The 15,459-nt window shown below is 38.2% G+C and overlaps 1 protein-coding gene across 1 annotated transcript in view; it reads right to left on the bottom strand.

Annotated features, from left to right (window-relative positions):
* The window catches only part of LOC150086261 (uncharacterized), a 49,966-nt gene extending 45,111 nt beyond the window's left edge, over positions 1-4,855 (bottom strand). The window contains exon 1 of the mRNA XM_090373792.1: positions 4,414-4,855. Coding sequence (XP_090229918.1) covers positions 4,414-4,498 — 85 coding nt within the window. The 5' untranslated portion in view covers positions 4,499-4,855. The remainder of the gene's footprint in view (positions 1-4,413) is intronic.
* Between the last annotated feature and the right edge of the window lie 10,604 nt (positions 4,856-15,459).

The raw sequence follows: 15,459 nt of genomic DNA, 5'->3' as shown, positions 1-15,459 counted from the left end.
AAATCCGAAAATTTAATAAAAAATGTCTTTCCTGAGCTGCTAAGAGCAATGTTCTTTACGTGTACCTGCAAATCAGCCATTAATGAAAGAGGAAACCCGATTACTGTACCACAAAAAAGGTGTTTATTGAACATTCTACTGATATTTAAAGATTCTTTGCTTGAAAATTAATTATCTTCATCGTAAGAAGAGTAACCTCCTTTTCAAATTCACGAAATTGAAAAGAAAGGGAAAAAAAAGGATGAATGTAATATTAAACAATAAAAGTTTTTGTCATTGTCTTAAACGACACCTTTGAAGACTACACTGGTTCCAAGAAAATAATCCTGTAAAACTGCACGAAAAACCCCTGGAGGAGTTGGTCTTGTTGCAGAGAAAGTCAGAGGTGTGCTTGGGTTGGTTGGTTCTGTAAATTGCTTATGTCCTGTGGTCGATTTGCTGTTTGCTGGATGAAAATGGGATTTTATGGGAGAAAACCCATATTACCATTGCCTGAGACCAACTAACTCAACCACGTTGTTAAAAAGACGATAAAAATTCCTTGTGTTTCGAACTCAGGTATTTTCCAGCCGGTGTGGGAAGGACAATGATTATGCTACCAACGAGCATCCAACTCTTCTCTGATGCTGTGTTTTCTTTGCTACCAGTCTACCAGGATTTTCTACCAGATTGCCATTTCTGTTTGTAGTGCACTGGACAAAAACACCAGAAGCCTATATTCCATATCTAGAAAGGCCACCTTTTGCCCAACTACAGTGCGTAAACACCATGACAAGGATTCCACTAGATGTCTGGAAAAGTCCAGTCCTGATTTCATCATTCTTCCATCAGGATATTTGTCAGCTGCTGGGTGTGGTTAGCAGAGAAGTGTGGAGTCCAACTGCCCTTTCCAATATATCCTAGATATTCTCAATTTGATTCATATCTAGAGAATTCGGCAGCCAGGGTAGATGTTGGAAATATTGGGGATGTTTCTCAAACGATTCAGATACAATCCTGAAAGAATTCATCGCAATCCGGAGGGAAAAATGGTACAATCAACGACCTTCCCACACCGGGTGGAAAAGACCTAAGTTCGAATCCCGTCGATGACGTGAGGAATTTTATGGGCCTTTTTCACAAAGTGGTTGAGTTCGTTGGTCTCAAGCGAGGGTAGCATGGTTTTTCTGACGGAAACTCGAGTTTTTCGTCCAGCAAAGGGCAAATCAACCACAGAAAGCACGCAATTTATAGACATAAAGTCACAGGAAAGCGTATATTATTTATCTAATACCAACAGTAACAAGACATTGAAGAAGTGGTAGAAAATAATGCCACGAAACGTAAGGAAATAAAATCTGTTCTAACGCAAGAAAAAGTGCTCCTTTACTTAACGTAGACATTATACCTGTGCAAGATGCCACTTATGGATCATATCGGATTTATCCCCTCCTATCGGTAACACACGGAACTAATTTTTTTTCTCTCCAGATAAGTCTTTTCCAGTTAGCTGCAATACTTCCTCACATAAGCCTCTCTGTACATCCTCTGCAATAGGCTAGTTTTAATTCCGGTCACTCTGCTCTGAGATCAAACTATAATCTTATAGCGTTCCTAATAACTTACTAGAAAGGGGCCCCGTTTCCGCTTTAACTGCAAGTCCCATTAGCCTTAATCCAGAGCTGAGTTAGCACAATCTACGTATTGCATGGTTCTCTTACAAGCGACATGCTCTAGCGGTTGTTGAAAGAAGTAATTCCAAGTCCGCAGCATGTTTCAGTAATTCAACTGGACCCAGAAGAAGAGCTCGGTTTCCTGCAGACAGATCATCAAGGAAATGTTTGCTGAGAGAACAGCCCCGGGGGATGTGCAAACAGTTGTTTCAGGGTCTCCAGTAATTCCCCTTGCACTCGAGAACTGTTGGACATGTTCAGCCTTCATCGCGATGATATGAAAATCCTTTCAATTGTGTTTGGTAATCTTATTTAAGGTCCTGGAGGGGGGGAATTTGCTATAAAGTTAAAATTATAGATTTCTGTCCATAAATGGACAAAATTGTTCGTTTATTGGAATAATTTTGTCCAGAGTTACCAGGAGAGAAATGATTAATTTTAAATTGAATAAGGCGATCCTAAAGGAGAGGATTTAATCTTTTTGAAAGACATTGATCGGTAGCCCTGTGGATTTGAAAGCACTCAGAATATTAAACAGCATTATCTTCCAAATGAACAGAGAAAGTATGGATTGTTATGCTCCTTTATATTGAAAATAATAAAGGAGCATTATAAGGTGACTTGTAGATGGCTGATTATTATTATCTCCCTCTAGCGAGAAAATGCTGCATTAGAAGAGGCATTACCGTATTTACTCGTGTATTTGTCGCTCACATCATAATTGTTCTATCTCAATTTTAGTATGGAATGTTATGCGCCTTTATATTAAAACTAATAAAGGAGCATTATAAGTCGACTACTAGATGGTTGATTGATTATTATTGATATTATCTCCCTCTAGCGACAAAATACTGCACTATAAAAGGTATTACCATTTTTGCTTGTGTATTTGTCACTGTCATCATAATTATCATATCTTGATTTTACAACAGAGAAGTGCAATTTCAGCATTTTATTTAGCTCCCCCTAGTGACAAAGTACTGCACTAGAAAAGATGTCAGCGACCTTAAGTGTGTTGGTGTATGTAAAGCGACAAAGCAACTAAGGCTATTAGGCAACAATATTTTGTCTGTAAATTGCAACCTTTCTGTGGACGATTGGGTCATTTGCTGGATGAAAAACCCCAGTTTCAAAAACCAGCTACCCTCGCTTGAGACCAGCTAACACAGCCACGGGTGAGCATGAAATCACGTTTTACATCACTTTTACTTCAACTGACTCTTTCATTCTGAAAACAGCTGCAGTTAAAGTTTTTTTTATTTCTTTTTTGCTTCAATTGATTTCAAAAAAGAAAAAAAATTAATTCCAAAAAATACCCTTGGGGACTCTTTTTAAGTCCATAAGTGAAATAATACAAGTAACAGTACCGTATTTAGCAGTCTAAAATCACGGATAAACACATAAATATTTGTAAAAAAAACGACAATACCTCCCACCATCAGGAATTAAATCTGCTTCTCAGGTATTTACAACTTTGTGTCCCAAAATTACATGTATACAGATGGCTCACATAGGGACTGGTCAGAATGGAAGTGTAGTACCATACACGTTTAAGTTAACCGGGATTCGAACCTACGTGACTGCTAAATATGGTTTATGATTGCATTTTTGCCAAAAAAAAAAATTAAATCCTTCTGACTGGAAGGGTTTTCAATTTTTAAACCCTTCTAATTGTAAGGGTTTACAATTTTTAATTTTTTAATTAAAGTTTTGGCTGAATCCAGATTATGGGTACACAGTGTTGCAGGGATGGCCCAATTTGGGATGTATTTCAGCAAAAGAAGTGTGGGTTTTTCACTAACCAAAAATTTCAGTTTAGGTTAGTGAAACAGGTTAGGTTAGTTTACGATTATGATTAAAAAAAAATTAAATTCCAAAAAAATTGTTTGGGGAAACTTTTAAAGTCTATAAGAGAGATAATACAAGTAACAGTACCGTATTTAGCAGTCTAAAACTGCATATAAACACATAAATATTTGTAAAAAAAACATATACCTCCCACCATCGGGAGTTAAATCAGCTTCTCAGGTATTTACCACTTTGTGTACCAAAATTACATGGATATAGATGGAGACGCAGGGACTGGTCTGAGTGGAAGTGCAGTACTATGTGTTTAAGTTAAACAGAGTTCGAGCCTACGTGACTGCTAAATAGGGTTTATGATAGCACTTTTGCCAAAACAATTAAATTTTTTTTTTTTTTTAATTTAATTATTTAATTGCAATTTTCGCCGAACTCCAGATTATGGGTACACCTTGTCACCGCGTTGCGGGGATGGCCCAATTTGGGACAGATTCAAGCAAAAGAAGTGTGGGTTTTTGACTAGCCAAACACTTTCATTTTTGACTAGTGAAAAAAGGTTAAGTTAGTTTACGATTATGATTTCAAAAAAAAAAAAAAATTTAATTCCAAAAAAAAAAAAAGCTTTCTGGGGGCTTTTTAAGACCATAAAAGAGATAATGCAAATAACAGCACCGTATTTAGCAGTCCAAAATCATGGATAAACACACAATCGCTCCCACCATCAGATATTTACAACTTTGTGTCCCAAAATTACATGGATACAGATGGCTGACATAGGGACTGGTCAGAGTGGAAGTGCAGTACCATATGCGTCTAAATTAACTGGGGTTCGAGCCTACATGACTGCTAAATAGGGTTTAAAATTGAATTTTTGCTAAAACAATTTAAAAAAAAACTTCTATAAACACCCAAAGGACAATGTTTGGCATATACCACACTAAGACCGATAAAGACTTACCAATTGTGTTTACCACCAGGACCATAACCAGGAAACAAGTGGCAATCGCTCTGTTCCAAACTGACTGACCTTCCGCAGTATACATCAGGTTTCCGAAACGGTGGGGGGGTTGTTAATACAGCTTAAACTTCTGCTCACAGCGAACTATTAACAACAGCAAACATACTCCATCGCAGCAATCGAATGTTATTAATTAAAAATCGGCGAGAGGGCAAGCCTACGTTACGTTTGCGCCGATGGCGTTAGTTCCGAAATAGTACCGTCGTGTCACACGGCCGTAGTCAACGTTTCCGTACACACAGAGCGTTCCAGAGGTTAAAATACGTCCGTAGTTCGCTCACTTGCATCCTAATGTCAAAGATCTCGTCAAAACGTAAAATACAAACTTCGATTGAACCGTAATTGGCGGTAATTTATCGGAAGTCGTCGACACACATGCGATCTTACGATGGAAGTTTGACGAAAGCTGTTTTGACAATTTAACTATAGAGGGCGCGACCAGCGCATGTCATTCAGCTGCAAACTGAACACATAACTAGAGATGTTTATACTTGAAGCAGTTTTTTTTTTTTTTTTTCTTATTTTCTGGCTCTACGAATTCCGGTATCGGTAACCACCCTAAAATATAAACTGAGCGTTCTAAAAGGTTAATTCTTTGACCTGTCGAAGCAACAAGTATTTGTGCACATACTTCGCTTTATTTATGTGTAAATAAGATTGTCGAGGACAGTCAGCGCCATCTAGTGTGAATTTAAGACACCGAAAGAAAAATCCATGATAAATATCGATATTATTCACTATTATAATTACTGTTTTTTTTTTTTTACTCCCAATTTTTTTTTCTGTTTTAATGAAACTAAGAGGCAATTAATCAGTTATATTTTTAACGTTGTAGAGAGAATTACTTCAACTGCCTAATTTGTCATTTATTTTTACTACAGAAAGCTAACAAAATTTCAATTTTCTAGCGTTGCGTATTGCGTAACTGAAGCTCAAAGATGATGTTCTGCAGATGGCCCGGGTTTAATCTCAGATCAAACAGAGAAGATAAGTTAGTTATATACACCATTACCCTAATAAAATTTGGAAGCCCTCTAACGATAACCTGTGAAGGAACAGTACACTGCTCGACAAAATTAACTGAACGAAATGTTTTTCATGAATATTTTATTGTGAACTGTGTTGCATCCTGGCTTGCAAATTCCGATTACCCAATAGAAATCGATCTACCACCTTGCAGAACAGCACATTATACAAATTCCTGTCTATAAAAACAAATTACTTCATTCCCGTTTTTTGGCTTACTCAGTGGGATAGCCACATCTCTTTGAGGTGGTAGGCTGTTGGACAACTTGAAACAGAGCAGTCGCAGGCGGGCTGGCTTAATTCCGAGATGACACTGCGTGACACAGTCCGGTTGGAACCAGTTTCAGGAGACAAGGACCATTACATGAACAGCTGGCCAAAGTAGCAGGAGGGTTACGTCAACCAGAACAGACACCTTTTCTGGCTCTAACAGCAAAACGGAACCCTACGATGGCCTACTGTGTTAAGAAGACTCAATTAAAGTGGACTCTACGGAAAGAAGCCAGTGGTTTCTATCCAATTAACCCCAAACCATCACGGAGCTGGTCGAAACTGGTACCATGAACATGTGACTTAGAGCCCAGGAAAATGGGATACAGTCCTGTTCTTTGATCAGTCCCCTTTTTAGCCTACAAACAGATTCTAGACGTTATTTCATCTGAAGACAACCAAGGATGCAGTACTACCTTTCTATCTTCAGAGAAAGGGACACTTACGGTGAAGGCAGTGTTCTAGTGTGGGGCGTAATAATGATGAATGGCTGCACCCTCTTCATGTTTTGATAGGGATATCGTAACTGCGCAGAGGTACCGAGAACAAATCCTCGAACCTTATGGGCAACTTTTTCGCAGTGTGGTTGGCCTAGATTTTCTTTTCGTGCACGACAGCACCATTGCATTTAGAGTTCAAGTGGTGGAAACGGAAGATATCCAACGACCACGTGGCCAGCACGATCACTACACTTAAATCTGATCGAACATGTGTGAGACGCTCTTGGGCGTCGCATTGCATGCCGACAGCCAACTCCTCGGTCACATCGCGACCTATGGTCTTCGGTGGTGGAAGAATGGGATTTGTTGCCACAGAATCTTATAGACACCCTTATATCGAGCATGGTTCACCTCTGTCAGGCCTGTTTAGCCGTTGGAGGGGATCATACGCGGTACTGATGTCATGTGCCCATATTTTCAAGTGTGTCCTTTTTGGTAATACTTATACAACGCCTATAAATGTCCCTTATACCAATCCAAAGTTTCTCTTTTTCTCTTCATTTCATCGTTATTCTATAGTACACCACCATACCAAATTTGCCCCCCTTCATTCGCAAGCTGCACAAGTTTACTAAGTGTTCTGTTGATTTTGTCGAGCAGTGTATACAAATTAGCCACAGGGAAAGCTTATGACCTTTTATAATTAGCAATGATATATTCGTGTCAGCTTTAGAAGGAAGAAATGTAGGCACAGTTTCACTTTGCTGGTTTTTAGTTACCTCTTGGATATTTTTTTAACATCATAACTCAGTAAGTCAGTCTTGAAAGAGGATTGAATGGATTTTTAATCAGCAAAACAGACAAACCGACATAGAGTACAGTTTATGGCTCAATGTATTGAAGCCTTATAGCCTTATTGGCTCCATACAAATTTCAAACAAATAATCAATACTAAACTATTCGTACAAAATCATTACGGTGTGGATTCAAAAATTCAAGATACTTCGAATTGAAAAATATTTTTATAAAAAACTATCAGAAAAGCTTAGTAATAAATCACAGATATGTTTCTATTGTATGTTTATTGTCGACATTGATCAGTAATTACAATTAATTATATCATAATTAATTGTAATTACTGATCAGTATCGACTTGTCTCGGTTTAAATATCAATAGAATGAATCCTATCCCCAGTTAATTCTACCTGCATATATTTTTTTGCCAAAAAATTATACCCAAATTGATCTTTTGACTCAAGTCAACTTATTCCATTCTGTTGAATTGATTTGTTGTCTTTATCATTCTACCAACTCGACAAATCCCTCTATTTTTCAATTCCTTTCTTTCTTTGAAACTCAACTTTCCCTACTCTAAGTTTCCTAGTACAGTAATTTTCTGTGGCATTGATTGTTTCAATATTCTATTCGATAGACTCGGATGGTAGAGATTCTAGAGCGTTTTCTATTACCAATGATGTCCTACAACTTTTTCCATTACTTGGTATTGTCTACAATACCAGACAATCCTAACCACGCCAACTCTTGGTCTTTTCCTCACCTTAATCCTCACCACAAAGAACACACTTAATATTAGTTGTTTTAAGGTACCTCTGATCACAACTGATGATAATCCCAATTGGAGCCTTTGACCATTATTAGTTTCGTATCATTTGGCATTACAACAATGGATAACGAGATTATCTGTGCAAATTCTATTCTCTTTTCCTTAGTTGCATTACTGTTTTTAAATCTTCTGATCTAAATATTTTCTGAGGTCGTGTAACTGGAATTATTCATTTACGAATTTTTTAATCTCATCCTTTAGCTAAACGATGGATTCTGGTAGGTCTAAGAGTAAAAACTTGCTTTTTGTCCAAATGGTAATCGAACATTCTGGTCTCTTGCCAAAGCTATTGGCCGCACCTTCTGTCCATCAGTACTCCCACCTTTGCTAGAACGTGATGGTTCTATTGCATCCTCAGCTAAAGACAAGACCGACTTACTAACATCCTACTTTCCTACTAAACCTTGAAGTGATGACCTTGGTGAATCTCCTCCTACCATACTTAACATGTTCCATTGAACGCAGCTGTTGCAACAGAAACATAATAGAAGAATCTTGAGTATCTGCCGCTTATTCTTAAATTCTGTATTCCAGAGTTCACTCTTCTTTTGTGCCACCTTCTGATATTCATTTACTCTATTGGTGTCTCTCAATCTGCGGGAAAATATGCTCATGTATAGCTAATTCCTAAAAAGAGTGGGAAATCCTTCCCTTCCAGTTAACTCCTAATTGAACTTGCCTCTACTCTTTACAAACTAATGAAGAAACGCATCAATCGCAAAATCTTATACTATCTTTAAAACGTTGGTCAGATTAATCATTATCGGTATGGATTCAGTCGATATCAATCCACTAGTGATATTATGTTTTACATTAGTCTTTTCCTCATAATGGCTATCCTCATCCTCCATTGAGTGGAAATCCTATGCATAGTCTTGCCGATGATAGTACGCTACCTCCGAATTTTATTTCGATAAATTGCTGCTCTGCAAAAAGACCACCAAATTCTCCGAATATCCACCATCAATTTTTAAATACCAATCTCCAGGTTAATTCTCGGGTAGATAGAATAAAACTTCGTTAATTTCAGTCCTCTTAAATTCCACCCAAGAACTAGATGACATCACAGTACTCACCTTACTGGAACCATTAATAGGAAATGATCACGCAGTCCTTAGTTGGAAGAACTACAGAACTGTAGTTGTTAAAGGTAAAGGCTTGGGGTATAATTCAAGGAGAGTTTAAGATCTTCATCAATTCAGGATAGCACAGAGATGGCGAATACATTAGAATTATGGAACATCTTTAAAGAAATAGTCACAGAAAACACGAATGGCATGAATGCCTTAATACCATAAAGAAAATATAGCACGAGGGGGTTGCTGAGGTGGTTGCCGAGGGGGTCAGTTTAATAGAACAAAAAATAACAGCATAGGGTGGTTAAAGAGCATGAAAAATACCGAAGCATACGCCAGCTACAAGTTGGTCCGTGATAAAATGTTAGAATAGGAAAGGCTGAGTATGAGTAAGGCTAAGAGAGCAAAGAAAAAGGACAGGGAGATTTTCACGTATGTGGATATAAAGAAGAAGAAGAAACGGAATCAGATCGGACCCTGTGCTGGAGAGCTTTAGGAAATCCAGCTGATTTTGCTGATAAATCGAACAGGTACTTCGCATCAATCTTTACACACGAATGATCATTCATGATGAGGAGAAGCAGTGCGTATGAGGGTGAGCAGTATGAAATTACCGATGATTGTTTATTAGATTAATTAGGCCCTAGTAAGGCACCAAGAATTGATGGCCAGTAATTTGGATGGAGGCCGCAAGAGAGTGAATTGTACTATTAAGGCCTCTAAGGGTCGGTTCTGTTATTTCTCACTGTTGGCTATAAGAATCGTTGGACTCAGGAAAAATTCATCTGGATTGTAAAAGTGCCAAAGTATCACTAATACATAAAGGCGGTCCCAAGAATGAAATGCGTAAGTACACACCAGTTCAGTCTGAATTCATTGGTAGGAAAAATCATGGAGGAAAAGACAAAAAGTGCAATGTAGGAACATTTAAATAGAAATGAAATTCTGAAGGATGTACAGCACCATTTTGTTAAGGAAAAATCATGGTTAACTAATCTAATTAGTTATTTTGACACAATTACTCATTAGCTGGACGTAGAAAATAATTTCGATATTGTTTATTTGGATTTTAGCCAAACATTGCCTGAGTCGCTCATTAGAGATAACTGCTCAAGCTGGAACACGTTATGATCACTGATAAGATTTTAACATGGATTGCAGGGTGGCTGCAGGTCAGGAGACAGAGGATTGTGATTGATAGTTCTCTTCAAAGCGGTGTAACCTTTGACGTTGGCCTCTAAGGGTCGGTTCTGCTATTTCCCACTGTTGTCTACGCTGTTGTCAACAGTAAGTACAAGATTATAGTTGGACATGTCTTCGGGAGGGCGGAGGTCTGATGACATCAGAAGAACCTCAAAACGGGATGATCAGTGGATCCGCCGAATAGATAGAGATTTCTAACATCCTAATTCAGACTGTACTGGGAAGCATAATTAGCAGGCGATTGGATAATGGCACTTAACACGCATATAAATGTGAGTGTTAAATGCCAAAGAGTAAAAACACAGAATTTCTAAAAGAGGCATGTGAATATATAAAGATATGTTTCGTCTATTTTACACGTATACATCATATTGTCAAAAGTAAATGGACAATTCCAACGGGGGGTCATCATAAGATGCCCTGTTAGGACATCTTATGATGACCTAACATAAGGTCATCATTTCTCGTGGTTTGGGACTGGACCATTGGTGGTTGGACCAAAGCTCGTTGAACTTATAAATACGGTTAATGATTCTAATTTGTTAAAATGATTGGTTGTTAAATCCTCTGACCTGTCTGGTCGTGTCATTCAAATAGAACGTGTTTGAATGAAACGTGGGAAATGTGAAACTTTAATTTTTGCAGCTGAGTGCATATTGGTTACTTTCTGAAACACACATGTACCAAATAAGAGAAAAAACATGATATTAGTAACTTCGAAAGAAGGAAGAAAAGCCGATTTAAATTGTCATTGGCAATAATCACTAGCTGATTCGATTGATATTATTATTAGCATAATGTGATTTAATTAATTATGTGTATCTATTTTTCATTCGCGAATATTCGCTTAAGCGGTTCAGGTGTAAACAAACATGGTTGTTGCTAATAGACTGTGAGAAGACTGTCACTTTTGACAACCTGACAGCGACGTCCCTATTTGTCGCCCCATTATACTGCTATATAAACTCTTGAAGAATGCCTTAGGTGAGTGGCATTCAGGCAAAGCGGAAGAGGAGATGACACCAACAAATTAGGTCTGTGACCTGAGGCTCAGAGATAAGAGAACCCCATCAGCAAGTCACCTTAGGTTGTTATGACAACCAACCAACCCACTAAGAGGATTAGTTTCCCTAGTTTGGTTGGGGGAATTGGGGGGAGGGGTGAAGGGAAGGATGTGTATCAGAGAGCTCAGCCAAGTGAGGTAAACAGTGTAAGAGGCATTTGGTCCAGCCCAAGGCGGTTTTAAATTGCGTGGTAATAGACAGGATGAACGAAGGAAGACATTATGGATGGATGGAGGTGAGCCAAAAAATTTAGGGTCGAAATTTCTTAGGGAAGATAGTGAAAGAATAAAAGTAATATTCCTTTTTTTTTTTCATAGCCAAAGAAGAAAGATTTATTTCGAAAGCATGCATAAAATCGAATAGTGTATGTACCTACAGATGATCATACAAAACCTGAATCATGTTTCGCTTTCAGGGAACCGTTTATGAGTTCCTCAAAAGCGAAACAAGAACAGTAAAGAACTACCACACAATGATATACCGGCCTTTAGAACTCTTGTAATATTATGGATTCGCTTAATCTTCCCGTTTATATATTTGACTAACACTTCGTTACAATTAGGGTTCTTTATGGGTAAAATCAAGCCCTTATTTTCCTGATGGCAGATCCCATGCTTTAGAATATAATTTAATGACACACTTGTTTCATTTAGTTTGAGGCAAGAGCCTCTTTTGGTTTAGGAACCACTTTAGAATGTTTCTTTCTAAGTCTACAAGTGTGTTATGCATAAAGAATACCATGAATGTGTATTCATGGTATTCTTTGCAGAGGATGCTGCTCTTCGCTCAATAGACACCTCATGGCTCTTCTCTAGGTGCTTTGCTGTTTAGTATCTTTGATACTATGGCAGAAGTCAAGCATTTTTCTTCACATTGCCAATACTGAAAGCAAGTTCGGTAAACTACCAGGTGTGATAATAAAGTTCGCAGAGTGGTTTTGTATTTTTAAATTTGGGCTTTGTAGTGAGACACAATTTAATGCAAGATGTTTGGTGACTCATCCAGATATACGAGGTGTGGCAATGAAGTTCTCTGACTGGTGCAATAAAAAGGACACAAACTGAAGACGCTCAAAAATGGTTTTATTTTTATTCAAAGTAATAACCACCTGGTTGAATTCACTTATCACACCGTTCTAAAAGGTTCTTAAAAGAGTCAAGAAAGGCGTCCAAAGACATGATGTTCAGTTCGCCGGTTACTGTTTTTTTTATATCCTTACATCCAGAAATCTCTTTCCTTTGAGGGCAGTTTTCACCTTGGAAAAGAGGGGAAAAGTACACTGGTGGTAAGTCGGGAAAGTAGGACGGATGGTACATCTGTATAATGCCACGTTTTGTCAGAAATGTCTTCACAGAAAGTGCTCAATGGGCGGGGGCATTGTTATGGAACAGGAATCAGCTTCGTTCTCAAAATTGCAGCTTCATCCTGGAAATTCCCTTCTTTGAAGCTCTACATAGAACACAACATTAGCTCTCTCCCCTTCAGGTCCAAATTCCTTATGAATAACACTCTTTTTGTCGCAAAACATGATCAGTGGCGTCTCGATCCTGTACTTTTGTAAATGAAACTTTTTGGACCTTAGTAATGATTTCAAACGTCCACTGAATGCTATGATTCTGTCTCTGGGTCATACTGAAACACCGAACACTCATCTCCAGTGACAATAGAGTTCAGCAATTTGGGATTGTCTTGATAAGTTTGGATGAAATCTTCGCATGATGACGCCCTTCGTTGTTTCTGCTCATCTCTAAGGCTGTGTGGCACAAATTTTGCAGATTTGTTCTGTCCCCCTAAATTTTCATGCAGAATTTGACTAATCGTTCTCTTATTCATATCTACCTCATCAGCCATCATTCAGATGGGCCAAACAACAATGATCTCTTGCCACAATTTACCGAATTTTTGCAAATCTGTCCTTTGGAGAGGTTGACAGACATCTAATTCTTGGTTGTTGATTGTAATAGGGTTTTAGGAGAATCAGCTACTAAGGCCATATTGCTCCGTGTATATTGCTGTAAATTGCATGTGTTCTGTGGTCGATTTTCTGTTTGCTGGACGAAAAATTAGAGTTTCCGGGAGAAAAAACCACGCTATTCTCCCATGAGACCGACTAACTCTGCCATGTTCTGTAAAAAGGCCTATAAAAATTCCTCACGTCATCGACAGGACTCGAACTTAGGTCTTTTCCACCCGGTGTGGGGAGAACGCCGATTCCACCAATTGTGCTACCCTAGAGGGCCTAATTAGTATTAGTATTGGCAATGGCTATATGGTGCAAAGAAGCCACTGCACCAGCCAAAAAATAAAAATAAAAATAAAAATAAATAATAAATAAATAAAATAATAATAAGAAGAAATTTTTAAAAAAATAAATAATTAATAAGAGAAAAGGAAATAGACAACCTATGCATTTGCCCTCCTTTCGTAGGTAATTATTCAGCTGACATTTGAATTTCCCCCAACTGTCAGCCTCCACTACCAATGTAGGTAATTTATAACTCGTTGGCTAACATAAAACTTCCTGCAATTCAGTCTAAACGTTCTCCCCGTAACTTGAAATTATGGCCCCTAGTTCTAGAATCATTTATAACTGTGAAAATTTTTTCCTCATTCATTTTACGTATGCCTTAAACACCTCAATCAAGTCTTCTCTAAGTTGCCTAGTTTCCAAGCTATGCAACCCACATATTCGAAGCCTTTTCTCATATGGGCGCCCTTTTACCGATCTCACCAGGCGAGTTGCCCATCTTTGGACCCTTCAAGAATTCCAAATATGGTCTTACAATTGCCTTCTACGGTGGGACTATGACCTCCATGTCCCTACAGGATAATGTTCAATAAATCATCTATAGAACACCATGTACTTTCCTAGTTGCCTGTTTACACTGCTCAGAAAACTTCATATCTGCCCGTATTATAACACCCAGATCCCCTTATTCCTCTACTGTGTTTAATTCACCCCCACTATGTGTATAATTTAATTTGGAGTTATTGTTACCCAAGTACCTTGCATTTTGTTGCATTAAAACATAGCTGCCATTTTTCTGACCATTCTTGCAGTCTGTTCAAGTCAATCTAAAGGAGCGCTACTTTGTACTGATTATTAACTACTCTATCAATCTTTACGTCACTGCAAATTTTTACATCAAACCTTCTATCCCATTGTCGATGTCGTTTATGAAAATGAGAAACAACTGTGGTCCAAGAACCGATCCCTGGGGTCCTCACTTCTGACTTTACACCAGTCTGAAGGATACATATCCATTAATCACAACCGTCTGCCTTCTGCCCTGAACCCACCCAGTATACCTTAGAATTTTTTCAATAATCCCATGGTCCAGCTTATACAATAACTTCTAATGATAGACTGAGTCAAATGTCTTCTTAAAATCCAAATAAGGTATGTCGAAATTGGTCCCTACATCGTGATTAACTCTCTCAAAACAGCTTATTAAATTAGTTAAACATGATTTTCCCTTAACAAAACCATGTTGTTTGTTATTCAGAATGCTATATCTATCTAAATGTGATTTTTTATAAATATTTTATAATTTAAGTGTATTCATCCTCACCCTGCAATCCGCCCAATTAATAAATGCCATATAGCGCCTTAAATTGTCTAAGTCCCAACTTCCGAAATTAAAACCCGTGCCTTTATCTTTAACTACTTCACCTTTCTTCATCTTCCAACCGATCACTACCAGCCGGTGGTCCTTGTATTTTAAGCCATGATGCCATATAATTCGTCAGTAATGATGAAGTTAAGAATATTCTCATCCTCAGTATGATCTCTGATATGCTGGTACAAATAATAATCATGTAGTTTATTTAGAAAAATATTTTTCCAATGCGAGTTACCCTTCCACTCAGAAGCGGCCTCAGGTCTATTAGCGTCCTGTTCGAGATTTTTTGGTGCATCCTCTCCGACTTGAAATTTACAGCAAATCAGTGAATTTTCGGGGAATTTTGCGCCCCCTAAATTTTGGCGTCCTGCTTCCACTTATTCTAATCACTCTGGGGAAGATTGAAGTCACCATAGGAGTGGTAATAGACCACAAGCTGTCTTTCCTGCCGCAAATTGCCACTAAGGTTAAGAGGTCACCGCAGCCATTGTTAGAGTATCCAGAAGTGACTGGGGCCTCTCTAAAAGAACACTCCTGATATACTGTAAAGCGGTTTTTCTACCTATTGTATTATACGTTGCAGGAGCATAGTTTCACCGAGCTGTCTTGGTAAGAATGAGAAATAAACTCCAAACCATCCAGAGAAACACGATTCTTGCC

Source organism: Mastigoproctus giganteus, chromosome 5 (genome assembly GCF_048544385.1).
Source record: "Mastigoproctus giganteus isolate SK-2022 chromosome 5, ASM4854438v1, whole genome shotgun sequence".
Taxonomy (NCBI): Eukaryota; Metazoa; Arthropoda; class Arachnida; order Uropygi; family Thelyphonidae; genus Mastigoproctus; species Mastigoproctus giganteus.
Note: the sequence above shows the minus strand (reverse complement) of the source record. Positions and strands in the feature narration are given on the sequence as shown.